Genomic DNA, 27,840 nt, shown 5'->3' with positions numbered 1-27,840 from the left:
TATTTCAGAACCTTAAAGATCAAAGCATTCTACAGTATTCAAAGAATTCAATACAGCATATTTAATAAATTTCTGTCACAAATTTGGATGTGGAAACATCATTGAAAATGTGACTTATCTCGTGCATTGGTCAATTTGTATCTGTATTGCTCTTTTAATTTGTCTTTTAGGTCTGATGTCCAGTTTGGAAGAGCAGTCCCTGCATTTTTTTGTTAAATAGTTTAGATCTATATCATTTGAGGATTGTAATGACTGATCACTCTACCAAGAGTGGGAGAATATATATAAGCAGTGCTTGAAAAGAGGTTACTTAGGGCATGTGTACACTATACAGCCATATCACTGCAGCACGTGTAGTGAAGACGTTCTATGCCAACGGGAGAGCTCTCTCATAAGCCTTAAAAACCACCCCGGTGAGTGGCAGAAAATGTGCGCTTTTCTGCACCCAACCAAAGAGAGCGAGAACTTTGTTTTTCTCCGACACCTGCATGACTTGTGTCACTCTGGGGGGTGGAATATTCATATCCTTGAGTGACATAAATTTTGCCAACATAAGTGGTAGTGTAGATGTAGCCTTACTTGTAACTGTAGTTCTTTGAATAGATTGCAGATAGACCCATGACAGCACCTTCCTTCTCTGGAATTTAAGCTCTTTAAACATTAATGGGGAAAAAAATGAGAACAGTTGGACCCAAGGTCCTTTATGTACCTTTACTTCGATGTGTGGATCCACACAAGTGCATGCATTGCTCCTACCAGTTGCCCTTTGCTAGAGGATTCTGAGCTTACATGCCAAAGCATGTAGTGAAAATCTGAAGTGAAAAACTGTGTAGGCAAACTACAATTAAAGGCAAGTAAGTCTGAAGTCTTTTGTGTAAACAGACTAAACTTGAAACTGAAAAAGCAAATCTTAAAGAAGTGTTTTGTATTAGCCTTATACCTTTTAAAATATGGTTAATGACGCTGATTAGTAGGTACACCGCTACCTCGTTATAATACCACTCGATATAATACGAATTCAGATATAACACGGTAAAGCAGTGCTCCGGGGGGGGCGGGGCTGTGCACTCCAGTGAATCAAAGCAAGTTCAATATAACGCGGTTTCACCTATTACACGGTAAGAATTTTTGGCTCCTGAGGACAGCGTTATATCGAGGTGGAGGTGTAGTATGAAATTGACCTTTTTGTTTACTGTTATGGTTTAGGAGGAGTTCTGAATAGTTGGATCTCTGGGTACTATAATCTTATTTCATGCCAGTTGAGCTAAAATGTAACCAACCACATTATCAAATTTTGCAGCAGTGTTACAAATCACATCATCTGAGTTTTAGATTAAGTAACTTAAATTCGTTCTTCCAATATTACATTATTCTTTTTATAACACTTTTCAGGGAAGAATTTCGTACAATGTGGGTGATTGGTTTAGTGTTTAAGAAGACAGAAAATTCTGAAAATCTGAGTGTTGATCTTACATACGACATCCAGTCTTTCACTGACACAGGTAAGCTTGGCTTCTCTAAAAGCTTGAAATTAATTCATTTGTGCTGAATATATGATTATGTAGCCTTTGTTTCAAAATATTCTGCCATGGGTCTAGATGGAAGGATATAATATTGGTGTTTTTCTTGCTTATTGGATGTATAGAAAATTAGTAGCAAAACTTTTGTTTGAATGGCTTCAGTATGTTAATTCTGGAGACATTTGGCAGGACAATCAACTAGGCACCTTTACATTTGGGACATAACTGACCAATTTGGTCATAAGAATTTTAAATTTTTCAGAAACTGTACCTCATTTAAGGCATAATTTGCAACATACTTTTTCACTGAAAAAGGTAAAACTTTTATTAAATACCTATAACTTTTTTAATGTTTCTTATTCAACATAGTAAATTACATGGCCTTAAGCGATAGTATAAACATTTATACTTTATCAACACATGTGACCTGAGTATGTTACAATCTAATGGAAAAAGTATGTTTCAGTCTAAATCTTTTTCCATGTTTATATCTGTTACTGAAAACAGATTAATAGCAGAACCTAGGCAATATACCTTGTGCATTGCTGCGGTTAATCCAATATGTTGGAGCTCATACTAACTAGTAAGTTTAATTCATTCCTAGTGTTGTATGACTATATTCAGAGATGTTACACAACACAAATAAACAAGTCATGCTAACTTCACAATCTATTTAAAATACTTTTTAACAAACCAAAAAGGACAACATTGGTGGAAATTTGCAACATAACATCTGGAGAGTAAAATTAAGAATATGGCAGTGTTCTATGGAAGACTGATTAGATGTATTGACAGTGTTATTTTGAAGCAATATGACAAAGATTTAAATATAGTTTCACAACTTCCATAGTGTGTGCGATAAAGCATTTCTTAAACTTCTGCCTATGGGTTCCCAAGTTGAGGCTTATTTAGTGAATACTATGAGTTTGGCATACAGTAATATAGTTGCAGTGAGTGTTAAATATAAAATGTGGAAAAATATCTTAAACTGGACTAAAATAATGTAATGAAGTTGTCTTAAATGTGGGAGGGAGAGAAACCACACACCCCAACATGAAATGTAAGATTCAGCCATTTGTAAATGTACCTCTGGATATTTCTCCCAGTCCAACATAAAAATGTTTAAAATCTCTAGTTTAAACATTAAACTAGTTTGATTTGAGATATTTGTGTAATGACTTGCGTTCTGTAATCCCTTAATTACTCTTCCCTTTGTTTCCCTGTCCTTCCCCCTTTAAAAAAAAAAATGAGCAATTTTATTTAGATTTCATACATTTTTTTTTAAGGGAATTGTTTGAAAATCTTGGTGCTTCTATGTGCAGGTAACATCTGTTCTCAATCAAAAGGAAATTACTTTTGCTCTCCCAAAACAGTAAATATAACATACTTGATTAAAGATAGCGAATGCTACACTTGTTTGATTTGACTAGAGAATGTAGACAGGCTGATTAGCACTCTTCCTACTTTGAGTTTTTAATTTTCTTGCTTTACAATCTAAAATCTAATCTAAAAGCTCTGCCCTCAACTGGAATGGCAAACCTACTCTTTACAAATAGATCCTAAATTCTTATCGCTATGAAAACAGCATTCAAGACTTACATTTCTGAATGCTCTCTGAATATCTCAGTTGTCAAACATGGAGGTCTATATGTAGAATTTATAGACTCTATCCAAACCAAAACTTTTAGTTAGCATTTTAACAAATATCTCCAAAAATGTTCCTTTCCTAGGTATGGGGATTCTTAACCAGATGTTAATCTGGAAATGAACAGCAAAGAGATACATCCAGCTCCCCATTGCTGTATAACCTTTCTGTGCTTACTTTCAGTACTCATCCCACCTGACATACACTACCAATTTCAGCTTTGAATTTACTCCTTTCTTATTATCTGTTGGTAATATGCTATTGGGTGTATATTGATCTTATGTAACTTTTACATTATTTTTGATAGGAATACAGACTAAAGATACATTCTTCTTCGAGTGTTTACTCATGTTGATTCCATTCTAGGTGCATGTGCACCCACATGCACAGTTGTCAGAGACTTTTGCCTTAACAGTATCCGTAGGGTTGGCTGTGGCACCCCCTTTTGTGCCGCACTCATGAGTCAGTATATCAGGCACCACCGGCCCTAAGCCCTCTGTCAGTTCCTTCTTACTGTGCGTGGTGGTTGGTCGGCGCATCTCTCTCCCTTGCATCACAAGTGGTCAGTGGTTTCTTTCCTGTTCGAACTTGGTGTTCCATCTGTAAATAGTTTTGTTTTATTGTAGATTAGTTAGTAAGTAGCTGTTAAGTACTGTAGTTAGTCAGTTAGGGTTCCAGCAGGGACTTTGCCCCAGGCAGGACATGCCCTGGTTGCGAGTTTTAAGCCCTGCGCTGACTGTAATAGGCCTGTGCCTGTTAGTGACCCGCATGGTAGCTGTCTGAAGTGTCTGGGGGAATCCCACGTTAAGTGTCGCATCTGTAAGAACTTTCGTCCCAGGACACAGAAAGAACATGATATTTACTTGAGGGCCCTCCTTATGGAGGCTGTTCTTCGGCCAGCCTCGGAGCCAGCCCGGCCAGACACAACGCCCAACACTTTGGCCTCAGTGTGTAGCACACCCCCAGCACTAGGCTCTACCCCACACCAATCCCCTTTGCTGATGCCCAAGAAGACGACCAAGAAGTGGGACCTGGCACTGAGCAAGATGGACCAAGGGGCATTGTACAACAGATCCTGCCAGGGCCACCTGCCCACGCCAGAGCTGAAAGGGGGCACGTCCCCAAGGGGACCTCCTACCCCCCTAAGGGATCCGCCACCGACTTTGGGGAGTGGTAGGGGATCCAGACTGATGTCGGAGTCAATGCCTTCCCAGCGCCCAGAGAGCAAAGGACTCTCCCACTTCAGCCGGCACCGCATCAGCGATGGACCCAGCAAAGGCTCCCTACAAGGGCAAGCCAGCCCTGTGAAAACCTCCCAGAAGGCGAGTGAGCACTGCCGGTCTCCGGAGCCGAGGCAGAGCCCTTTGTCACCACATCTCTGGTCTCTGCATTAGCCCAGGTCACCGGTTCACTGCCACAGATCGCCAGCACTGCACTCCCAGTTTCCGCCCTTGCATCAAGTCACGCCCAGAGGGAAGCGCCGGTCGCCATATAGTCGGCACCAGTCATCTTTGCGCAGACCCTCTCCACACCGACGATCACTGTCACTGGACCTCAGAGACACTCCCCTATAGAGTGCCGCTCCCCCTACTCACCTGCCCTGGTCACCGGAGGAGGATTCTTCTGGCATGGAAAGGGAGTCCAGCCCCTCGTAAAACAGCACCGTCGTGACTGGGCTCTTGAAGTTGCATCCACCTCAGTGATGCCATCTTGGCAGCAGGGCCAGCGTCCAGCACAATGGTCTTACTGGAATGCCTGGGGCGCGCTGGTTATGCTGATGCCCCCATCTCTGCCTGAGATGCGGCCAATTCGGTGGTCACCTCAGCAGTGGACATGAGGTGCAGTTCCTGGCTTCAGACCGCAGGCCTATTCCAGGAGATGTAGTCCTCGATACAAGATCTCCTGTTTGATGAAGTTGGGCTGTTTGCAGAACAAATGGGGTGCAAGGTTGCACAGTCTGAAGGACACTTGGGGTTGCATACGTCTGTTAGCGAGGAAGCAGCCTCAGCAAGTATCTACTACAAGAAGGGACACTGGTTTTAGTCACCTCTGCCCTTCCTCCTCCCGGTCACCTGCGCAGCCTGGCCCAGCGAGACACCACGGGGACCAGAAGCGGGCGTTTTGAGGGTGTGCTTGGGAGCAACACCCTGGTCACCTCTCCGGATCTGCCCCATCTTTTTCTCAACCATCTCCGACCCTACCATTCGGCCTAGTCAAGAGTCACCTCGGACTACTGGGTGCTAGAGATTGTCACTGGGCTACACCCTCCAGTTTTCAGTCACCCTCCTTCCCATCCCCCGCCTCTTTCCCATCCCTCTTCAGGGACCCTTCTTATGAGCAACTCCTCATTCAGAAGGTAGAAAACCTCCTACAGCTGGGGGCAGTAGAGGAGGTCCCTCAGGAAATGACAGGGTAAGGTTTCTACTCCCATTGTTTCCTGATCCCAAAAGCAAAAGGGGGCCTAAGACCCATTCTGGACCTGTGACGACTTAAGAAGTTGAAGTTTCGCATGGTTTCACTGGCATCCATCATCCCCTCCTTGGATCCGGGAGACTGGTACGCCACTCTCGACTTGAAAGACGCTTATTTCCATATCTCTATTTTCCAAGGACACAAACGGTTCCTCCATTTTATGGTGGCCAGCGCCATTTCCAGTTCACGGCACTTCCCTTTGGCCTCTCCTCAGTCCAGCAGGTATTTACAAAATGTATGACCATAGTAGCTACTTACCTGAGGCATCGGGGAGTCCAGGTTTATCCTTATCTTGACGATTGACTTATCAAGGGCAGATGGCAGGATCATGGGCAGAGCAGCCTAGATCTGGTGTGTTCTACCTGCTGCTCCCTAGGCCTGTTAGTGAACAAAAAGAAATTGAGCCTCATACCAGTGCAATGGATAGAATTCATCAGAGTGGTCCTTGATTCCATGCAGGACAGGGCATTCCTTCTGGAGGCCCGTTTCTGAGCCATGTCAGACGTAACTTCCCATGTAAGGGGCCACCCGCTCACCATTGCCTGCACTTGCCTAAGATTGCTAGGCCACATGGCTGCCTATACTTATGTGGTCCGTCATGCCCAACTCCTACTATACTGGATCCCTAAACTGTTAATTACCATGGCTTCTAATTTTTTTTTTTCTTTTCTGAAGCTGTAGACTCCTTGTCAAAGTGTAATTTGGGAGGGTTTTTAGCTGGACAATAATGTAATATACTCTCAAGGTTAACTCTTTTTTAGAATATTTTTTCTTTTGTGGTGTTTCCTTTGTCTTTTGAAGGAGCACCAGAAGTTTAAATTAGGTTTTCATTAAGGTCTGCAGAAGGGGAACCCTCTTCAATACACCAGGCCAAACTTACTGACCCTCTGAGCCACATACAATAATCTTCAGCAGTTCGAGAGTCAGGGGTGCCTGTCAGGGTTCAGAGCTTCAGCTCTACAGCAGGGTAGTGGGGCTAGAGAATTCTGCCCCATGGGAGGCGCTTGAGGACCCCCTCTTCCCCATTGGGCAGAAGCCCCTAGCGTCACCTTCCTGCCGCAGGGTAGAAGCCCCAAGCTTCCACTCTCACCCCAAGTCTGGTAGGTGGAGAATGGGGGTGGGGCATGGAGGGCTCTGCGAGCTGCACTTTAACTGTAAAAGAGCCGCATTGGCTACCCTTGCAAACACACAATGAGGCTCACTGAAGCAGGGGGCCACTCCTGTAGACTTAAACAAGCCTATGGGAGGATGGGAATTAAATTTGTTTGGCGTGGAAGAGGTAGTTTTATATCCATCTGTAAAATTTTAAGCACTTGAATTTTTTCTTGAATTTTTTCAAACACTTAAATCTCTATTATAGAAAAGACTCTACTAGTATACTGTCCATAACCTTTGCCCCTTCCCCCATTCAGACTAGGGAGAATGTCTCCATGCTCTCCTATGCCATGAACTCCTGCTTCTTGACTTTTTTTTCTCTCTCCCGGTTTCCTACCAGTGCTCCCATTCATCAGTCCATCTCCTTTGTCAACACTCCCTACACACCCTCCCAAATAAAACCCCAGACCCCTCTACCTTACACCAGCTCCCTGGTGCTACCAATAGGATTTTTTATAAATATTGCTGTTTGCAGATATTTATACTTTTTTAAACATCGCTCTATATGTTTGTATAAACTTTTATCAATCAACCATTAGCTGCCATCCCCTTCCTCCCCCACCCCACCCCCGAAAAAAAAATTAAATGGCACTCAACAAAGCAAACCAAACAAATCTGGAGTTCGAAAGTAAAAACATTTTGCAGATATGAGCCACCACAAAAAGAACATTTTAAAAGTAAATGTACAATTTGGAAACATCATATCACCTGTGGGCACACACCTTTCACAAAACAATCACTTTATATCTGATCTTTCAGTCCTCATCTCAAAGGAAACCTGCACAACACCTTCAAAAGATGAAGTTGGGTGCTTAAATTTATAACTTTGCTAGACACTAAAAATCATGGTCTTAATAAAGACATAGGATTAATGTCTTACTACAACAATCCTTAACCCACCTAACTTCCGTTTTTTGTTGGATGACTATAGAGGTGTTAACTGGCCACTTCAGTGGTCTGTTACAGTATGTGTAAACTACTTAACAGAAAACAATCTGTTCCACCTAGCATTTATCTGTGACTCGCTGAGTACCTTTCCCAAACATGAAGAGCTCTGTGTAGCTTGAAAGCTTGTCTCTTTCTCCAGTAGAAATTGGTCCAATAAAAGGTATTGCTTCACCCACCTTCTCTTTCTAATATCCTGTGGCCAACATGGGTACAACAGAACTGCAAACAACAATGGAGGATATCCTATTTTGCCATCTGAAATAGCAACTCCACAACATGAAGAAAAAGGAGGAAAAACTTACCAGCGACATATGCTTCCTGAGCAAATGCAAGAAATAAAACATCCCCAGAAGACTCTCGCTCTATAACTTTCTGACCACTACATACAACTCCATACATGCCAAACAGCTCTGAAGGAGGATTTCAGAAAAACCGAGGAACTATTTTCTGTACTTCAAGTTCTCAACAAGGGAGCCACAAAGTCCCACACACCGGAAGGAAAAAATCAGGAAACCTACCTGGAGATCATTCAAGAAACCCAAAACAACTATTTTAAAAACAAACAAAACAAAAAAATCTGACAGCCGTTCAATCCAGAATCAAAAAGTGGAACTGTCTACCACAATTCCCAGGAGAAACCAGGTCACAAGGACCTTACCACATGGACACTACGCACACCCCAGCGTCATCAATTTGTCAAGACTACTCTTAACCAGAGCTGAATTATCTGTACTGTCCCAGGGATTGAACTGCCGCACAGAACCTGATACCATACTACCATACTGAACTAGAAGATTCTTTTACCAACTCTGCTTCGAAGAATTCTTTCACCACAATGAATTCGCCACCCACAACTACCAAGTCCCCATCGACAGTCATAAGAAAAAAGAATCATCTTACTGAACATCCCACAGTGGAAAAAGCCACACATTTGATCATTACGTTGATTACTTCAGGGGAAAAAAATCAACAGTGAAATCCTTAACAAACATCACATCCGGCACAATCGCTCCACTGCTGACAGTCCCTGAAATCAACCACCAGCTAGTGATCAAACCAGCAGACAAAGGGGATGCCATCATAGTTCTCAACCGTGACGTTACATTAATGAGGCCAAACAACATCACTCCAACACTACCTGCTATAAGACTATCTCACACCACAATTCACCCAGGAATCTAAGGGTATCATCAAATCCTTCCCCAGACAACATCATCATTACTGAGCGTAATGTTAAGATTGTGTGACATTTTGTTATAAACTACTATCTTTGGTTGTTATAACTTTGCCACACAACCATTTTTGCTGGAACTTTCTGTGCTTGCTCTCTGCCTCTTTTTGCTTTAAACTTAAAAAAAAAAAAAAAAAAGAGTTCAGCTATTTCCAGGAATGAGGTTAGAGGGAAATAGGTAGGTTTTGCAGTGTTTAATATATATAAAATATTATTTGAAGAGCTCAGGATTTGGAATTGAAATTTGTGAGGGACATAGTCGTGGTGTGAGGAGGTCCTTTTTGCTTTTCCTATGAAAATACACCTACATATGACCAAGTTATAAGCCACTAAAAATTGCTATTTGCATATGCTCAGAGCTTGTTAGTGACTTCTGCTGAACCTCTGAAGAGTCCCTCTGCACTGAGCATGCTCCACCCCAGTGAATTTCCCTAGTGCCAGCCTCGTTATGCATGTTCCTAAGCACAGCTAGAGATCCTTACGGACAGGATGATGAAGCAACAGTAGCAGCAACTGCTGCAATCACACTTTTACCTAGGTGAAAGATTAGCCTAAGAGAAGGCATATATTAAAGTAAAGAGGAGCTCAGTTTCCCCTCCTCTACTAAAAGCAGAGAAAGAGCTCCTTCCCTTCTCCCAGGTTTGGGAGAGCAGTACGCCTTTGCAGCTCCCTCGCCTCCTTAACTGCTCCCACTTGTGTTTATCTGCTTTGATCAGTGGGGAACATAACGGCCATACTGGGTCAGACCAAAGATCCATCTAGCCCAGTATCCTGTCTTCCGACAGTAGCCAATGTGAGGTGCCCCAGAGGGAATGACTGAACAGGTAATCATCAGGTGATCCATCCCCTGTCGCCCATTCCCAGCTTCTGGTAAATAGAGGCTAGGGACACCATCCCTGCCCATACGAGCGAATAGCCATTGATGGACCTATCCTCCATGAACTTATCTAGTTCTAGTCTCTCTTCCACGAACTGGTGTTAGTAATTCAGTGCACTTCTTAGCACTTGTTATGCAAGATGTAATAACCTTAATCTAGAGGTGGGAAAATGTCATTCCTTCCAATTCTTTTAATAGATGAGGTAACAGCAGGGTTGCAAAAGTTCACTTCTAGTAAAGCAATAGAATCCAGAAGCCAGATTCTGTACTACACCTCACAGGAGGAGAGTGGGAGGAGGGGTTACAAATGGCTGTAGGCAAACTTTGTGTCTCCTAGAATTTGGGCTACTTCAGGGACCAGTGCAGCCCTTGGAATAAGATAGGCTGCATACATTAGAGCCATTCTTACACAACAGCATATGGGCTTCTCCATAGCCGAGAACTAGTGGAGCACTACAGCCATCCCCCTCAATATGCAACTTTAATTTCAGCCCCTTTATAAATATCCATTTTAATACTGTGACCATGTAATTAAAGAATTTGTTCTACAGGATCCTTCCCTTATTGAATGCATAGGATGGACAGTCAGTAAGGTAGATGATTGGAAGAGTAGAGAGAGGATCTCCTGTTTAAGATCCTGATTTGGGTACACTTCAGAAAATACACTGAGTGGCAAGTGTGGGGGATACCCGGGCCCGCCCACTAGTCCAGGTCCTAGGCCAAGGGCCTTGTAGGGGTTAGCCACATACCGCATCCCCTCCAACTCTTCAGTATATTTACCTGTACCACTTTCCCATGGTTCCAGTACATTCTTCACCCTTGCCTCAGGGCCTTCAGCATGCCAGTCCTAGCAGCCTGCCAGGAGCTTCCTCTGGCTCCCCTGTTCCTGTCCAGCACTGCTCTGTCCAGGGTGCTAGCTTCCTTGTGCCTGCAAGGCACCCAGTTCCTCCCTCCTTGAGTTCCAGGGAGTAACTGACCCTGCTCTGGCCTGCTGCTTGTTTTATATTAGCCTGCTGGGCCTTGATTTGGCTGCTTCTCACAGCCTCTCTTTTATTGGCTGCTTCCTGCACATTCTCTGTAGGGCTTTGTTAACCCCGTCCATACCAGTGTAAGGTGGCCTCCCCATCACAGCCGCCTTCCTCAGGAATGAATCTTTCTGTCAGGTTTGTTCCCTCTGTCTTGGGTTTGGGGAAGATGAGGTGCATTGATGAGATGGAACAAGATGAGAGCTCTGGGATGCATTGAGCTGGGATGAGACTTTGGGGCGGGGGAGGCAAATGTCTCGACTCTTTTGAGATTTTTAAAAAACATGGGTGTCTTATTTCATCCCTTCATTATTTTGTCCATCAATTAGGCCTACTATCTGCTATAACAATTTTGATCCATTAATTTCAGGACCAATATCTCTTGTTTATTAAGTTCAGCACAGTCCTTGAATCATGTCAGTAGGCCTCTTTTTGTTTGGACTAATTCAGTCTGTCTGGTTTTCTTGCACTTGTTCATAGCATTCATTACTGAAAACAGCTTGATCTATTTTTCATGGTTAATTCCCAAGCAGGCAAAAATTTATTATTGTGACATCTTATGAACTTTCACATACTTTTTACAGTTGAACTTACAATTAGGGTAAATTTTTAGGCCCAGTAATCACAGCAGCACCTAATGGCCCCGATCATTTATCAAGGCCCATCAGTATCAGGCACTGATACAAACACAATAACAACATGAAGAGCAAAATAAATGCCTTAACTTTAATTCATATCTAGTTAGACGAGAAACCTCTTGACTCTACTTGGTTCCATCTTTGAATTTATTCTTCCATAAATTCAATAAGGAGCTCACATACTTTTAAAATACTTTTTCAGTCCCATATTTCAAAGAGGAAATTTACATTTTAATGGATTTTCCTTTTTTTAAAAATAAGCAAACTCAAATACTTTACTTTCTTATCAGATGTGATGCAATTGTCAGTGCAGGAGGAAGGGCTGTTGTTTTTTCTCAAGACTGAGGAAATATTAGCCTTCTTGTTAAGTGATACTCTGGAATGCCAGTCCTTTCTTCCAGGGCACGTAACTGGATTTTCCACAATGTTTCAATATGTCGTCTTATTCTTCTAATTGTGTAGTTTATAGGCAAGCAATAAACAGCAAGATGTTTGAGATGGATATGAAAATTGCTGCAATGCATGTAAAACGAAAGCAACTTCATCAACTACTACCTAATCATGTGCTTCAGAAAAAGAAAAAGGTAAACCTACAAATTACTGACAAACATAACTAATGTTATAATATAATTAATTACATTATAATTTAGTGATTCCCAAAGGTCTTTGGTGTGCTAACAAAATAACTAAAACCCACTTTAAAAGAGCAGTTTTACTTGTGTAACCTACACAAACTTTTTAACTATCTGGTACAATTAATACTGTATTATTTGTACATATGTTTCGTGCATGTCTTTCTTCCTACCTCCTGAAAGTATCTGCTTCTGATTTCATCTCATCTCCTTAAAATCATGCAGGTATGACATGATGATTTTTTTTTTTGATATACTAGATTAAACAGATTTTTAAGTTTGATTAATTTAGAGCAGTGTTTCCCAAACTTAGGATGCCGCTTGTGTAGGGAAAGCACCTGGCGGCCCGCGCCGCTTCCAGCAGCTCCCATTGGCCTGGAGCAGCGAACCGTGGCCAGTGGGAGCTGCGATCGGCCGGACCTGCAGACAGGGAAGGTAAACAAACCGTCCCGGCCTGCCAGGGGCTTTCCCTACCCAAGCGGCATCCCAAATTTGGGAAACACTGATTTAGAGAATTCAAAGCTATTTTGCTAGTGTAATTTGGAAGCCAAATTAGGGAAATATTTACAACACAGCACTTCCATGATTAACAAAGATTATCTGATGCACACAAATTTAAGAATTTGGTTTGTTTTCTAACATCTCCCTGTTGTACTAATAGTTTTGAGATTTTATGGCATACACACAATTACTAAATTACTCTTATGACTCAGTAGAATGTTGAATGCTTTGCTGCTGCCCTTTGTAGCTAACATACACATATTTGTTCGTATAACTAAAGCTGTGGGTTAGAGAATGCTTTTAACAGTTAATGTGACTGACTATATGCTCTGGCCTAAAACTTGAAAAGGGTCTCCACTTGACAGTTTTTTCTGTCTTAGATATAACCTTTTACTCCTGGATGGGAAAGATTTAAATGACTGTTAATGAATCTTGAAAATTGGCTGCTATACTTGTACAGCAAATTTTTAGTAAGGGGCTGTTTTCTGTCTAAAGTTGTTTTCCCCTTAAATGCATGGCAGTCCTATGAGATCATATATCAGAAGAAGGGCAGCCTGCAAAACAGCATTTCATGAAGGGCAGCAGCAATTTAAGATCAAGCTATTTGGTTAGTTTGAGCATGATTAATTGCAACAGGAAAGAGTGTTTATGGGCCAAGTAACTAATGCAAAAAGTCCCTGCCTCATTCTTTGAATGTAGTCTAAGAGCAATCGTATATTAAAGCTGACTTGAAAAAATAAGTCTTTTTGGAAACATGCATGTCATGGTTATGTATTGCTGTTTTCTTGTCTGCATTCATATAAATAACCCAATATATGATTCGTATCCTTTAAAGCCATTGTCACCATTTAAAAATCTCTTTAAATTGTGTAGCAAAGTTTGCACATGGTAGACTGAAACAAATCCAGTAGGAATCTAGTTGGTTGGTATCTTGTCTCCAACATTAGCCAATGCTGGTTGCTTCAGAGGAAAATATAAACCTCACACAATGCATCTAATTCGGCAGTTCTGGAGCATGAACAGAAACTTGGTGATCAGCATGAGGATTGATAGCCTTGTTGATAGATAAAAATGACCAAGACCAGAGGTCAACTTCCTAATTTCTTTGAGTTCTTGATTCTGTACACTTGTATTGATTGAAACTGAGATATTATCATTCCACAAAATCAAAGAAACTTGAAATGAAGCTGGAATTCTAGATACACAGGTAGTACAGGAGAAATTAGTCTTGTATGTTACATTATCTGGGCGCAGGTGATGGATCATTCAAGTTTTGGCCTTAATTTTGAACATAGGAATTAAGAGGTTCTGGTAGCAGGCCAGTGGAACCTTTGCATGTAGAAAAGTCTGAGGACTCTGCACATCTCTATTTTATATGACTTTTAGAAGCCTTTGTATTTGAGATTCAAGCCACTCAATGTAGTTGGTTTTGGTTTGCTTCTTTCGTGTGCTTTCTAGAACTTATCAATGCTATTTTTCTCTAAAAGTGCTCTTTATCTATACAACTGATGTCAAGACAATTAACCTTACATTTTTTTGAGATATCGTCAATTTGAGCTCAAGCTAATTATTTTCACAAAATTATCAGTATAATTGAAATACTGCTTCATTGACTTGCAACTGATTCTCAGTCTTTAATGGGATAAGTAACACCTGTGATTTATTGTCTGATTGGCTGTAGCATTCAACAGAAGGGGTCAGACTGACAGTCCTGAATGACAGCAGCTTAGACTTATCTATGGACAGTGATAACAGCACGTCTGTGCCTTCTCCTACTAGTGCTATGAAGACAAGTCCATTGAACAGTTCTGGAAGCTCTCAGGGGTAATGATTTTAATCTTAACCTTCGATATTCGAGTTTATGATCCTCTGAAAGTTACATCAGTTAGAACGTGTGTTTACCATGTATGTTACAAGAGGGCATATTATCATTGTTTATCTTAGACTTAACTTATCTGTGGGGGGGGGAGGGAAATATCACTGCACTATGTCTTCATGTCTACAGCTAATAAAAAGCTTTTTCATTTGCTCTGTTAGATTCCATTTCTAATGATACACTCTTTTCCAGTCTCTTGCTTTTTGTTTGACAACATGGTCACTTTCATATCCTTATGTTAATTTGCAAAATATCTGATGATAATGTGGACTCTCTACAGCTATGCAATATACAAATTGAATTATAAAACATTGAGTATGATTTAGAAAAAAAGTAGGTAGCTTTTCTTAATGCCTGGGACAGCTGCTCTTTAATCATTCTCATTTGTTAAACTATTCCCAGGATTTCTACATTACTGAGCAGTCTGCTTGAAGGGGGGGGGGGGGGGGGGGGAGAAAGTGTATAGTTAAGCATACTGTCATGGTTCTCAGGGCTGAAATTTTGTTTTTTAACACGTCATGCCCCCCATCCTTTTCGACGTAGCAAAATTCATTATAATGCCAAAACCAAGGCTGCAGTCCTGCTAAAATCCCAATTTCTTGATTAGGCAATCCATGGACTGAGTTTGTAATGATGATGTGCATGTGATGATATGGGATGTTAACACATGCTTATCATGCCAGCCTTCTCCACTTGGCTTGCTCTATTGTAAAGATAAAGGGGATGATAGATTTAAAAAAAAAAAAAAAATTGGAGGGCATTATTTTTTTTCTTCCCTTTCAAATAGCTTTAAAAACTTTATTGAAACTTGATTAATTTTATATGAAATAATCCATCTCCTGTAGTATTTCACATAGTACAGGTTTATAACAGTAATGTTGCTAACACTGTTTTGCTTATCCTCACATTATATTTCATAAAATTGCAATGATATAGTTTGGCCTTTTCTAACATGGTAGTGATGATGCTATTGGCTAAATCATGTCAATGCAAGTCTTTGGCAGTGCTGATGCTATATGATGAAAAGCGAATAGTATGATACCATATGCATATTTTAATTATCAGTGTTTATCCATTTTGCCTTTTCAATGTTTTAGCAGAAGCAGTCCTGCTCCAGCTGTAACAGCAGCATCCGTGACCAACATACAGGCTTCTGAAGTCACTGTGCCACCAACCATTTCCAGTGAAAGCTCAGGGGGTAGGGAAAATTCCATACTATATTGTTAGCATTGATTTCTAGAGAGTATCTTACTAAAGATGTATCATCGTAATTTGGAAGATTTAAATTTACTGCATGTTGTATCCTTATTTCATTGAACTGATTTCACATTAACCATGTCCTGTAGGATTCAGGATATTTTGATATAATGATCAAAATAGCCATAATATACTAGAATTTCAGTAATCTACATTTGTCAGTTGCAGATCCTCTAAAAATGGAGATTCACGTTCGCTGTTCATAATAGCTACACAGTTTTGCTCAGGGCAAACCTAGTATAGATGATGGCTGTGCTCCCAGTTATACAAGTGAAGGAGAGAATGGCTAGGTACTGGCTAAAGCCCTAACAGTGCCACTTTCTTGGGTACTTCTACTCCCTAGTACAATTAAAACTTGAATGAGGATGACCTGACTTCACCACTTTTTCCTGCGTCATAAATCACAATTGCCTCCAATGTAAGCAACCTTGTCTTTAGCCAGTGCTAGAGCTGGTCGGTGTGACGCTACTCTGGATTTTGAAAAAAGATCTAAACAAGAACAGTCCTGATTTGCTAATTCACGCATCTCAATCAGCTATGTGGTGTGACCCATTCATGCTGATGAGCAGTCACTCTTATAATTTTATACTTAGCTTGTCATTCTAAAGATGCCCAGAGAGCTACACCAACTGCATATGTGCAACCATCTTTGGTTATCAGATTGAGTCAGCTAATTAGTTCACTGCATGTGATACAACACTGAGAGAAAGGGGCATTTTTTTTCTCATGAATGCCTACTCGTAATGTTCTTACACAACAGAGACCTTCCAGTCTCCTTTAAGGTTTTCTCCAAACTCAGACACAGTAAACTGCAGGATGTTCAATTTATGTAGTTAGACTGATAAAGTCAAAATTTTAATTAGGCTTTGATTTTAAACCTGTGGTTTCAGGTAGTCTGTGTTCCAAATCTGATGCTCAGACACCAAGCTATTTGTTCAACTCACTCAGTGCCAGTGGGGTCAGATACAGAAATCAAGAAAACAAACTACTGTGGAACTGATGTCTAACTTAAATGTAAACGTTGAAACTGTTTTAAAATGTATCCTATTCATTTCATAGGTACTTCAAGTGAAAGCATTCCTCAAACTGCCACACAGCCAGCCATTTCTCCACCACCAAAGCCTACCATTTCTAGAGTTGTTTCCTCAACACGTCTGGCAAACCAATCACCAAGACCATCAGGGAACACAGCAACAAAAATACCTAGCCCTGTCGTAGGGGTGAAGAGGACATCTTCCCCTCATAAAGAAGAGTCTCCCAAGAAAATAAAAACAGAAGAGGTATTTTATCCTTGATCGTAATTGTATCCATGCATAAGAAATATTAGTATTATCGTTGCCAGCTCAGAGAGTTGGTACATGTGAGACATCTTGTTAAATTGTGTTCATCTTTCTGCTCTGGCTGGATAACCCTTAATAAGAACATGTAAAATAAATCAGTTCTGTTAAGTGTCAGAAGGCCATCTTTATGGTGTTAGTGTTAAATGAACTTGAAGAACTTGTTTCATGCATGTACTTTATGCTAATGTATTTCAAGGCACTTCACAATAAAAACAGAACCAAGGGTAAAGGATAGAAGGTAATCAGTTGAATCCGGCCCTGCATTTTGCGATTCTGACAATAGTGAGTTGCAGATTTGAATTGTGATAACTTAAAAGCATACTCAGTCTTGAGTTCATTTTTTATTACCCATTACACAGGCTTTATATGATTGGTCAAAATGTATTTAGCTTATTTCTGCAATTTGACAGAAAATAGTTCAACAAAATCTTTTTTTAAAAGATAAGCAACATTGACAGAAAAGGAATTACCTAAAAAAGTTCTAAGTAATTTTCTTAATTACTTTGTTTAAAGTTAAATAATAAACTGAACTTTGCCATGCAACTATCACTTTTATTGACTATTATTCTTAATTGTTAAGTCAGTAGGTTAAAATATACTTACGAATGAATTAACAAACACACTTTTGTTGTTTCCAAAGTAAGAGAGACACTTTCTACATTTTTAGGAGTGCAGTTATCAAGAGTTTTAACATCCTGTTTACTGCCTATTTTAAGAATTAAGGCAGAGATTTTCAAAAGAGCCTAAGGGAGTTAGACAGACAGCTCTGCATTTCAGTGAGATTTGGATGCCTATACCTGCTTGGGTCTTTTGAAAATCTCAGTGTAAGGGAATAAATATTTAAGGACAAAAGAAATTTAAATGTGATAATTTTATGCAAGATTTCACCCATTTTAAAGTCTGTTTTTTTTTTTAAACTTTGCATGGGGCTTCAACGCTATGGCAAAGGGCATCAAATGTAACTGAATAATTTATTTTGTCAATAGAATACATTTGTATGTTAAAGGTGGTATCTGCATAAGTTTGTGGTGTCCCCATTACCTACAAGTGGCAGAGCTATGAGTGAAGTCATCCCATGCAATTGCTAATAAATCTCTTATACTATCCCTTCAAACATGCTATATACACCTCTACCCCGATATAACGCAACCCGTTGTAACACAAATGCGGATATAACGTGGTAAAGCAGTGCTCGGGGGGCGGCTGCGCACTCTGGCGGGTCAAAGCAAGTTCGATATAACGCGGTTTCACCTATAACGCGGTAAGATTTTTTGGCTCCCGAGGACAGCGTTATATCGAGGTAGAGGTGTATGTGACATATTCTATAGAAAATGTTTTTCAAACATTTTACTTATTTGAGGAAGAAGTATCAACAGCAGTTTTATCTCCCTCTACCTGTTAACCAGACTGCCTTTACCATGATTCTAATTATACAGGACCTTTGGAAAGAACTTCAGAAATTGCAGGTCTGATGGCTTGAGACTTTCCAGGCCTAGGATCAAATTCTGTACCCCCATTGAAAGTGGAGAATTATATCTGTCCATTGGGGTATAGTGTTCATTAGCCTTGATGGTTTGGGGGAGATTACATTGTAAAGAAGAGAAAGGAAGATCCAGGGAATTACAGACCAGTCATGGTAACTTCCATATCCAGAAAGATGATAGAACAAATGATTAAACAATCAATTTCTAAGCACTTTGAGGATAATCGGGTGATAAGTAATAGCCAACATAGATTTGTTAAGAACAAATCTTGCTGAACCAGCCTAATTTCTTTCTTTAATACAGTTACTGGCCTAGTGGATGGGAGGGGAAGCTGTACATGTGATGCATCTTGATTTTAATAAGGCTGTTGACACAGTCCCACATGACATTCTCATAAGCAAACTAAGGAAATGTGGTCTAGATCAGGGGTTCTCAACCTTTTTCTGACGCTCCCCAAGATGCTATAAAAACTCCACGGCCCATCTGAGCCACTATAACTGGTTTTCTGCATATAAAAGCCAGGGCCAGCATTAGGCAAGCGCGGCAATTGCCTGAGGCTCTATGCCACAGGGGCCCCCGTGAAGCTAAGTTGCTCAGGCTTTAGCTTCAGCTGCAGTGAGTCTAACGCTGGCCCTGCTTGGAGGACCCCTTGAAACCCCAGGGGACCCCCGGACCCGTGGTTGAGAATCATTGGTCTAGATGAAATTTCTGTAAGGTGGGTACACAAGAGGAAAAACTATATTTAGAGTAGTTATCAATGGTTTGTTGTCAAACAGGGAAGGCATTTCAAGTGGTGTCTTGCAGGAGTCTGTTCTGAGTCTGGTACTATTCAATATTTTCATTAACGATTTGGAAGATGGAGTGAAGAGTACACTTATAACATTTTCAGAAGTCACCAAACTGCGGAGGGGTTACAAGCACTTTTGAGGATGGGATTAGAGTTCAAAAAGATATTGACAGATTGGAGACTTGGTCTGAAATCAACAAGATGAAATTCAATAAAGACAAGTCCGAAGTACTGCACTCCAGGAAGGAAAAATTAAATGCACAAATACAAAGTGGGGAATAACTGGTTTGGCAGTGATACTGCAGTAAAGGGTCTGGGGATAGAGTGGATCACAAATTGCATGAGTCAACAATGTGCTAGTGCAAAAAGGGCAATACATCATTCAGTGATGTATTAACAGGAGTGTCAGATGAAAGACATGGGAGGTAATTGTTCTGCTCTAGTTGGCACTGGTGAGGTCTCAAGTGGAGTACTGTGTTCAGTTTTGGACACCACAATTGAAGAAAGATGTGGACAAATCTGAGAGAGTTTAGAGAACAACAACAGTGACAAAGGGTTTAGAAAGTATGACCCAGGAGGAAAGGTTGAAAAAATTGTGCATGTTTAGTCTAGAGGAGGCAAGATTGAGGGGGAGACAAGTCTTCAAATAAGTAAAAAGTCCTCATGAAGAGGACAGTGGTTAATTGTTCTCCTTGTCCATTGAGGGTAGGACAAGAAGTAATTGCCTTAATTTACAGCAAGAAAGAGTTAGGTGAGATATTAGGAAAAACTTTCTAGCTATAAGAATAGTTCAGGAATGGTACAGGTTGCCAAGGGAGGTTGTGGAATGTCCATAATTACAGGTTTTTAAGAGCAGGCTAGACAAACATCTGTCAGGGGCAGTCTAGATGTGCATAATCCTGCCTCAGTGTGACAGAGTGGACTAGATGTTCTCGGGAAGGGACATGGAGACCTAGATAGTCACAGAATCCGAAATCAACAGTAGTGAAATCAGAATTGTTTGAAGCCAAAAATTTCTTAGGTCATTTGTTATACACCAAACAATAACACACATACTAAACACATTCCACACTTTGTCTTTAAGAACACACAATTTTACCACCGGTGTTTGTAAATTCTGCTTGTGAAACTAGTTTATCTTGAGTTCCGTTAAAAGTTTTCTTCTTGTCACTTTATTTTTCTGCCTATTTTAATGTACTTTACTAAAAGGTTTTGTTTTAACAGGATGAAATAAATGAAGATGCTAGTTGTCTTGATATGAGTGATCATGATAAAATGGAAACTAAGGTATATATGACTCTTAAATTTTTAAACAGAGTGGAATATATTGTGTTGCCCATACAAGTTAGACTATGCATATTTCTAGCCATTGCTGTTAGTGTTGGCAGGTGGTGTTGTGCAGGCTTCTTCCATAAGGCAGTGTTCATTTAAAAGCTCCTGGGTTGCTTGCAAGCAAATGCTGATATTGCACTAATTGTCAATTGCGTTATATTTTTAATATTCCACTTTAGTCTAAGTTAAATTCAAACACCTTTCAGTTACGACTGAAAACTCTGCTACTGCAATATAAATAACTCATTGCACCACCTAGCCCTAAAGCTCCCTCTTACATTTTGTTCCATTTAATTCTGACATGGCAGTACAAGTTGATTTTCTTTCAGATGCCAGTGTTGCTTAGTCTATTAGGTATTAGGACTAGCTGGTTCCATGGTTCTGTGCCAACAACTGGCTGTACACAGTGTAATTTGTGACTTCAAGTTGGAATTTTTAAAACGTTTTGCATCATAAATGGAACAGACAATATAGGTGGCATGTATGCTTTACTTGATTTACAACCAGGCTCCCATATAATCCACAGTAAACTGGTCTAAACTCTGTTTCTTGGCCCCTGCGTTCCATTGGCAGTCTTGTACGTCAGATCGGAGGTTCTTCAGATGCTTCATTTAAAGTGAAAAATCAAGGTCGTTAATGGATTAAATAATTGGTACAGAAGACCCTGTTTTGATGATAAATTGAAATTAATTTATTCTGTCCTCCAATTTTCTCTTTTAACATGCTGAAGATTTTTATTGACTATATATAGCTGTACCATAAGATACCAGGGTGGATAGGGAATTATTAGAATTTTGTACAATAGTTTGGGGTTGAGGTGAAAGCATATTGACTGGTATTACTGCTACAATGGAAACTAACATTTCCATTTTTCAAAGTTCTCCCATTGCGGACATTTCGCATCTCAGAGCTATTATTTCAGCCTGTTTGCAGACTTTGGAAGATAATACTGCCATGTTTTACATTTGGTTAATGTTTTTAAAGTTTTCTCTTCAATGGAAAAGGGCTAGAGCAAAGAATAGAATCTGCGGCAAATGCTGTGACTTTACATGTTCCTTTGCTTATAGTGTACTTTTTACAGATCAAGGAGCTTTATGATATGCTAAATAGAATATGGAAAAAAAATCCTTAACACTTTATTTTGAGTTGGACCAAAAAAATGCTGAGATAATTTCTTGTTTAAAGATTTCCACCCACATGGATCCAAATGTGAAAGATTCCTGGAAAAGTTGTAAGTGACAAATCAGGAACTATGTAAATTAGGCGAGCTACAGGGCATTCTAATAGGTAACCAATGAATTTTTTTGTTGTACAAAAATGTTTAGTGATGCACTGGATAGTCCTATCTGCTTCTGTATAATATACATATGCCTGATCCTGCACTGAGATGTACATAGACAGATACTTGTACCAGTGCAGAGCCACTCTGGTTTTGGTGGAGACTGCCTGTGTGCAGCTCATTCTGGGATACATTGGGCTATATTTAGAATGTTGTTTGTGTAGCTTCTAAGGGATATATACGAGCATTTGGTTTTTTTATTTTTGTTTTTTTCAAAGGAACAACTTGATGCAGAAGCAAATATTTCTTCTCAAACAGAAACTGTTCAGACAGTGGCATCTCTGCAAGCTCCTCAGGTACTGACATTAAAGAAGTGTCATATTGTGAATATTCTAATCATGATGACCTAATACTGAGATTAAAGTAAATCCAAATGTTAAAAATAATGACAGCAAAGAAATATATAATGGAATATTTTCATATAGATATCTGTATGGCAGGTTGCTTGTGCTTACTTCACAACATTCACATCTTACATATGTATTTTATTTCTTAGTGCCTGTGTTGCTTGTTAGAAAAGCTGGACTAACTCTTATCTTTTCTCAGTTGTGTTTGACAACTTAAAGTATGGCTCACTTTTTTTTCTTTGTTCTGCCCTTTATGATGTAATCTAAGAGGGGGAGGACTTCTGTTTTAAAACCAAACAAGTCAGTTAACAAATTGCTATTCAGAGATAGCTGCTTAAGGCTCTCAACTATATGTTAAAAAGAGAACTTCACATGTTCTACCATGTTGCTTCTCAATAGATACCCTGAAAAGAATGAGTCTTCAACTATACAGTTATCTAGCATCATAATTAAGTTTTTCCTTTGTTTACAAATAATACGGAATTTCAGTTCTAAAACAAGGCTTAGTCTACACTGGGGTTTTAATGCACTATTGTTACTCCATTAATGTAGCTGCACCATGGCAAACCTCTTGTAGACATGTACTTTTTTAAATAGCTGTGCTGCTGCATAGGTCACTTAACTTGATTTGAAATGGGGTAAGCAGTAAACAAACAATCTTGGCACCTACATAATTTGTGACAAACTAGGTTTTATGTATTGCAGATGCTCAGCAAAAAAAGATAAAATGGTTTGCTTCACAGAAATCAGCATCTTTATAGCTCACTTAGTAACAAATATTGAAATAAACGAAAGTTTTCAGTTGTCCAAGACCTATGTTCTTTATTAAGTTTCTGTAGTTCTGACATCTCAGAAAATGATTTGTTGCAATCATGGCAGAGATGCAGTTTGGATGTTGCAGAATTCTGGTGGGCTGTATCTAGGTCTGTAGTGGGCAACCTGCGGCCCATCAAAGTAATCCGCTGGTGGGCTGAGAGACAGTTTGTTCACGTTGACAATCCGCAGGCACGGCTATCCGTAGCATCCAGTGGCCGTGGTTTGTGGCCAATAAGACCTGCAGGAAGCAGCGTGAGCTGCAGTCACATGCTGGCCGCCGCTTCCCGCATCTCCCATTGGCTGGGAATGGCAAACCACGGCCACTGGGAGCTGTGGGCCGCTGTGTCTGCGGATGATCAATGTGAACAAACTGTCTCGCAGCTCACCAGCAGATTACCCTGGCGGGCTGCGGGCCATAGGTTTCCCACCACTGATCTAGGTCTTGCTGCATCTGTCACCATATTTCCCAGTTTTATCTGCTTTGCACAGAGTAAGTCATAGAAGCGTGCTCCTGCTTATTCCTGTCAATAATTCAAAAGCTCTAGAAAGTTTGGCTACCAGGAGCCAGAACATAGGAGTAAACTGAGGGAAAAGCACAAGAAAATGTTTGAAGTGAATAAAGATACAACCCGCTATTGTGTACTGTCTGAGTTCTGTTTCTGTTACACTCACTGCCATATCCATCACTATTACCTCAGTTCATTTATAGGGGAAGGTCAGTAAACACAGTAGTCATCGTACTGTGCACTGTTTTTCCCTGTGCATGAAAAAGCTTGTGTGAATTTTGACCATCCGTACATATAAGAAATAAACTTTCCTAATAAATTCTGAAAGGCAGTACAAAATAATTTGATCACCATGATGTCTAAAGTGATATGGTCAGGAGAGGGGCAACTGAAAATTATTTTAAATAAAAATTTGACAATTAAGTATAGAAAATAAAGGGTTTCTTAAGCATATTGGTAATTTGTATCCTTTTTGTTCATAATAAATCTTTGGAGTCCCGTGTTCTTTGTTTTGCTCCCTTGTTTTGTTTTATACTAATGAGTTGTGCTGTAAAGTAACTTTCTTTAATATTTTTCATTTTTTTTCCCACAAATGAGGAGAAGCCAACTTGGTTCATTTTTTCTCTGAGTCCAGTTTTGAGCGTTAGAAATTTTCTTATTGCCATCAAACAGTAGTATACTATTTGCAGTTCTTTAATATGGAAAGCCTAACTGATGTTAGGCAGTTGTTGGTAGCACAAACTTTTTGTCAAATCTTTTAAATATGGACACAATATAATCAATTAGAATTTTTAGATGTAAACCGTTTTTAAATTCTTACTTGCAGTATGAGCATTTTTCAAGTGTGCCGTTTAGTTTGGTTTCATGAACAAACTACAAAATCCTGTAACTTTATCAGTATCAGCTGTGTAGATTCCTATTTCTGAAATAGGAAATTATGATAAATAGGTTACAGTTGTACTTCGTTGCGCCTCCACAAGACGGGATCTCAGATATCAAATAGTTTAAAATCATCCTAAAGAAGAATGAAAATTCAGATAGCATTTGTAGGACTTGTGCAATAAACCTATGTGTGGGAATTTTTCAAGTGTTATTGTTGAGCTCTATTTTTCCTATTTCATCAACTTGTAGAAAACTAAATGCATGCTATGAGAGGGACTATTATAAACATTCTTTCCTTAACTATCACATTGGCTAAAAGTTGTAATTTACGTTATTTTTGGTACATATTTCTGAATACTCTTATCAAAATATATTACAACATTAATCTTTAAAACCTGGTGCTCAGATATTTGCTTCTTGTTAAACTAATATTTTTGGAGAATTTAAAATACATGTAACATTTTTCCTTTTTCCTCTTTCATGTCAGAAAACACCCAGTACAGACCTTTCAGATATCCCTGCTCTCCCTGCAAATCCTATTCCTGTTATCAAGAATTCAATAAAACTGAGATTGAATCGGTAAAAACAACCTCAGGGGTCCATAAACAATATCTGCCAACTCAACCTGTTGTCTTCTAATGCTAAAAAAGGAGAATGGAGGGTGCAAGACTAGAACATGACTGCAAATGGATTTAGGTATATTTTGTGCACTTCCCTGACTGGGCTGTAATCACCACCTCTTTGGAAGTCCAGGTTAGTATGTGAAGCCAGGAGTACTTTTAATGTGTTAGCAACAGTTGCATTAAATATTTCGAAGGATTACTGCCTTTAAAAACAAACATGAACACTATTTGTAGCCATAATTGACATTCTGATTGGATTTATGTTTGATGCATTGTTTAAAAATTTTGAGCTAAAACTGGCATAAGAATCCCTTGAATGCACTTTTATGTACCTTTTTTTATTGGAGTATGACTAATTTTAGATATTCAACTGATATTCTTTCATTTTTATTGAAGAGATTCTTCAGTACTAGTAATCTGCGAATTGGATAACATTCTATGATATACTGTGCATTGAAGACAAAGTGTACAGTATATCTAGTTAAATTACCATCAAGCAGCAGTAAACCTTTAAAATAAAATGTCAAATCTTGAGGTTATATGACATATGTTGAGAAAATAATTGGGAAGCATTTGGTATTTGATGGGACATGATTAAGATGTGATCTATTTTTATTTATAGGATTATTTTATGGTGCATACAGATCAGCGATCAAACAGCAAATACACTTTCCTTTGACCTAATCAAACTCCTTACTCCCTTGCTGATCCCCTTGCCATATTTCTTGGAAAAAGCTTTTGTGTTTAATGTTTTTTGCAGCTTGTATGCACAAAATAGGACAAAGATCAAAAACAAATGTTTTTGTTTTGTTTTTTGTTTTTTTAAGAACCTAAACTCATGATATTAGATAAACCCAATACTTTGGGGCCCAAAGGCACAAAAACCAAATTTTGTCCTGTGGCTAAAACTTCAGAGTGAATAAACTGTGCCTGTGAAGCATAACACCTGTCTTGATGGCCTTTTGACCACTAAATATAAGATAATTTTTGTACACTCCATAAAAGTCCTGTCTGCATTAAAACATTTCAAATTTTAAATATAAAGGCAAAAAAAAATTCCCCAACGATTTTAATCTTTTTTTATTTCTAGATGGCTTATCAAAAATAGTAGTTTTACATACTGAACAACACTGAATTTTTAACAATCATATTTCTAGAAAGCACTTGACATCTAGCAAGCTCTCTTTACTCCTCCTACTTTTTGTTCTGTAGTCCTAGCAAAAAAGGATTAGCAGCAAAGCTTTTCTTTAAAAGAACTGAATCTCTCATGATTAAGCAGCAGAACATCAGTGTTTAGGAAACATGAGGGATGTTGGTGATAATACCGGATGTAGATAACAAACTTTGTTATTATTACTTAGTCTGAAATAACTGGGATGGTAAAAATCATCCTTCCCATACTTTCTGATTAGCATGTTTTATGAATTTCCTCCTCCCATTGTGCACCATCCTATTACATGTGCTTCTTTCATGTTAAAATTAAATTACTTACACTCTCTCTCCCCATATCCTTCTAAATTAATTTTCCAAAGTCAGAGTGTAGCTTACTTTTTTTCTTAGGCTGTGCAGTAATTGAGGTTTTTCTTTTTGCCATTTGTCTAAGATGTCTAGTATACAATATTTCTCTTTCCCTTGCCCTGTGCAGCCTGCTGTCATCCACCTCAAAAAAGGTTATACTAACAATTGAAGTGTACAAGGTGTCTGTGTATTTTGTGTAGTATGGAGTTTAGATCGAAATTGCCAGGCACAAATTTAGTTTTGTCATTTTGTTTACACATTGGGAAATCTTTTTTTCATTTTATTAAACATTTCATGTAACTGCACCCAAGTTTTGCCAAGCTGGGAACTTGGAATCTTTCTGTATAGTGACTTTTTAATTCTAGTTTTCATAACCTGGAGATCAGACTGTTGCTTTCGCATGATGTACGTAGTGTCTCATGACTGGAGTTTGCTTTGTTTTATAGTATCTGTACTCCTTGTATTTTTCAAGAGCTATTTTGTAAACAGATGATGTATTTCTCCATTGAAAACACAATAAAAAACAGCACAATCCCACATTTGCCTGATTTTCTTCAAATGTCCAAAATTGCTTTTCCTGTTTGTTTTTATTCCAGACTTGTCAGTTAAATTACTTAATTGTTTCTGCTGATATAGAATGCAGTGCTGCCTGAAAAGAACAATGCACTTTTAAATTGTCTGGATTTAAAAAATGGCATTTAGCAGCATGCTAAATTTTAGTCTGTTTTTAGAAGAAAAATGTAAATTGCTATTTTCTGTCGTTGCTTAGTTTTAAAAAGAACAAATCCATTTGAATAGCAGCCTGTTCTTGTTCCCTGACTTGGGTGCCTGCCTCAAAATCTTAAAGACTGGAGTAGGCAAAGCTAGAAAAATAGCATATATAATCAGTTTATGTAGACTATTTTTTTTTTTTTTTTTTTAAAAGCTTGATCTAACTTTTTATCCTCTAAGGCAGTGGTGGGCAACCTGCAGCCTACAGGCCACATGCGGTCCATCAGGGTAATCCTGATTGCAGGCCACGAGACATTTTACTGATGTTGACCATCCCCTGGCATGGCCCCCCGCAGCTCCCAGTGGCTGCCGTTCACT

General features: G+C 39.3%; 1 protein-coding gene across 2 annotated transcripts in view; it reads left to right on the top strand.

The window, feature by feature from the left end:
- PAPOLA (poly(A) polymerase alpha) overlaps nt 1-27,288 on the top strand; it is an 81,635-nt gene extending 54,347 nt beyond the window's left edge. Inside the window, exons 15-22 of one of the 2 annotated variants that reach the window (XM_034768014.1) lie at nt 1,393-1,502; nt 11,974-12,095; nt 14,326-14,468; nt 15,621-15,718; nt 16,837-17,057; nt 20,613-20,675; nt 22,278-22,355; nt 25,098-27,288. In XM_034768014.1, the coding sequence (XP_034623905.1) occupies nt 1,393-1,502; nt 11,974-12,095; nt 14,326-14,468; nt 15,621-15,718; nt 16,837-17,057; nt 20,613-20,675; nt 22,278-22,355; nt 25,098-25,193 (931 nt within the window). In that variant the 3' untranslated portion in view covers nt 25,194-27,288. Of the gene's footprint in view, nt 1-1,392; nt 1,503-11,973; nt 12,096-14,325; nt 14,469-15,617; nt 15,719-16,836; nt 17,058-20,612; nt 20,676-22,277; nt 22,356-25,097 lie in introns of both variants that reach the window. The other variant, XM_034768013.1, reaches the window with a different exon arrangement.
- The last annotated feature ends 552 nt before the right edge of the window (nt 27,289-27,840 follow it).

Source organism: Trachemys scripta, chromosome 4 (assembly GCF_013100865.1).
Source record: "Trachemys scripta elegans isolate TJP31775 chromosome 4, CAS_Tse_1.0, whole genome shotgun sequence".
Taxonomy (NCBI): Eukaryota; Metazoa; Chordata; order Testudines; family Emydidae; genus Trachemys; species Trachemys scripta.
Note: the sequence above shows the minus strand (reverse complement) of the source record. Positions and strands in the feature narration are given on the sequence as shown.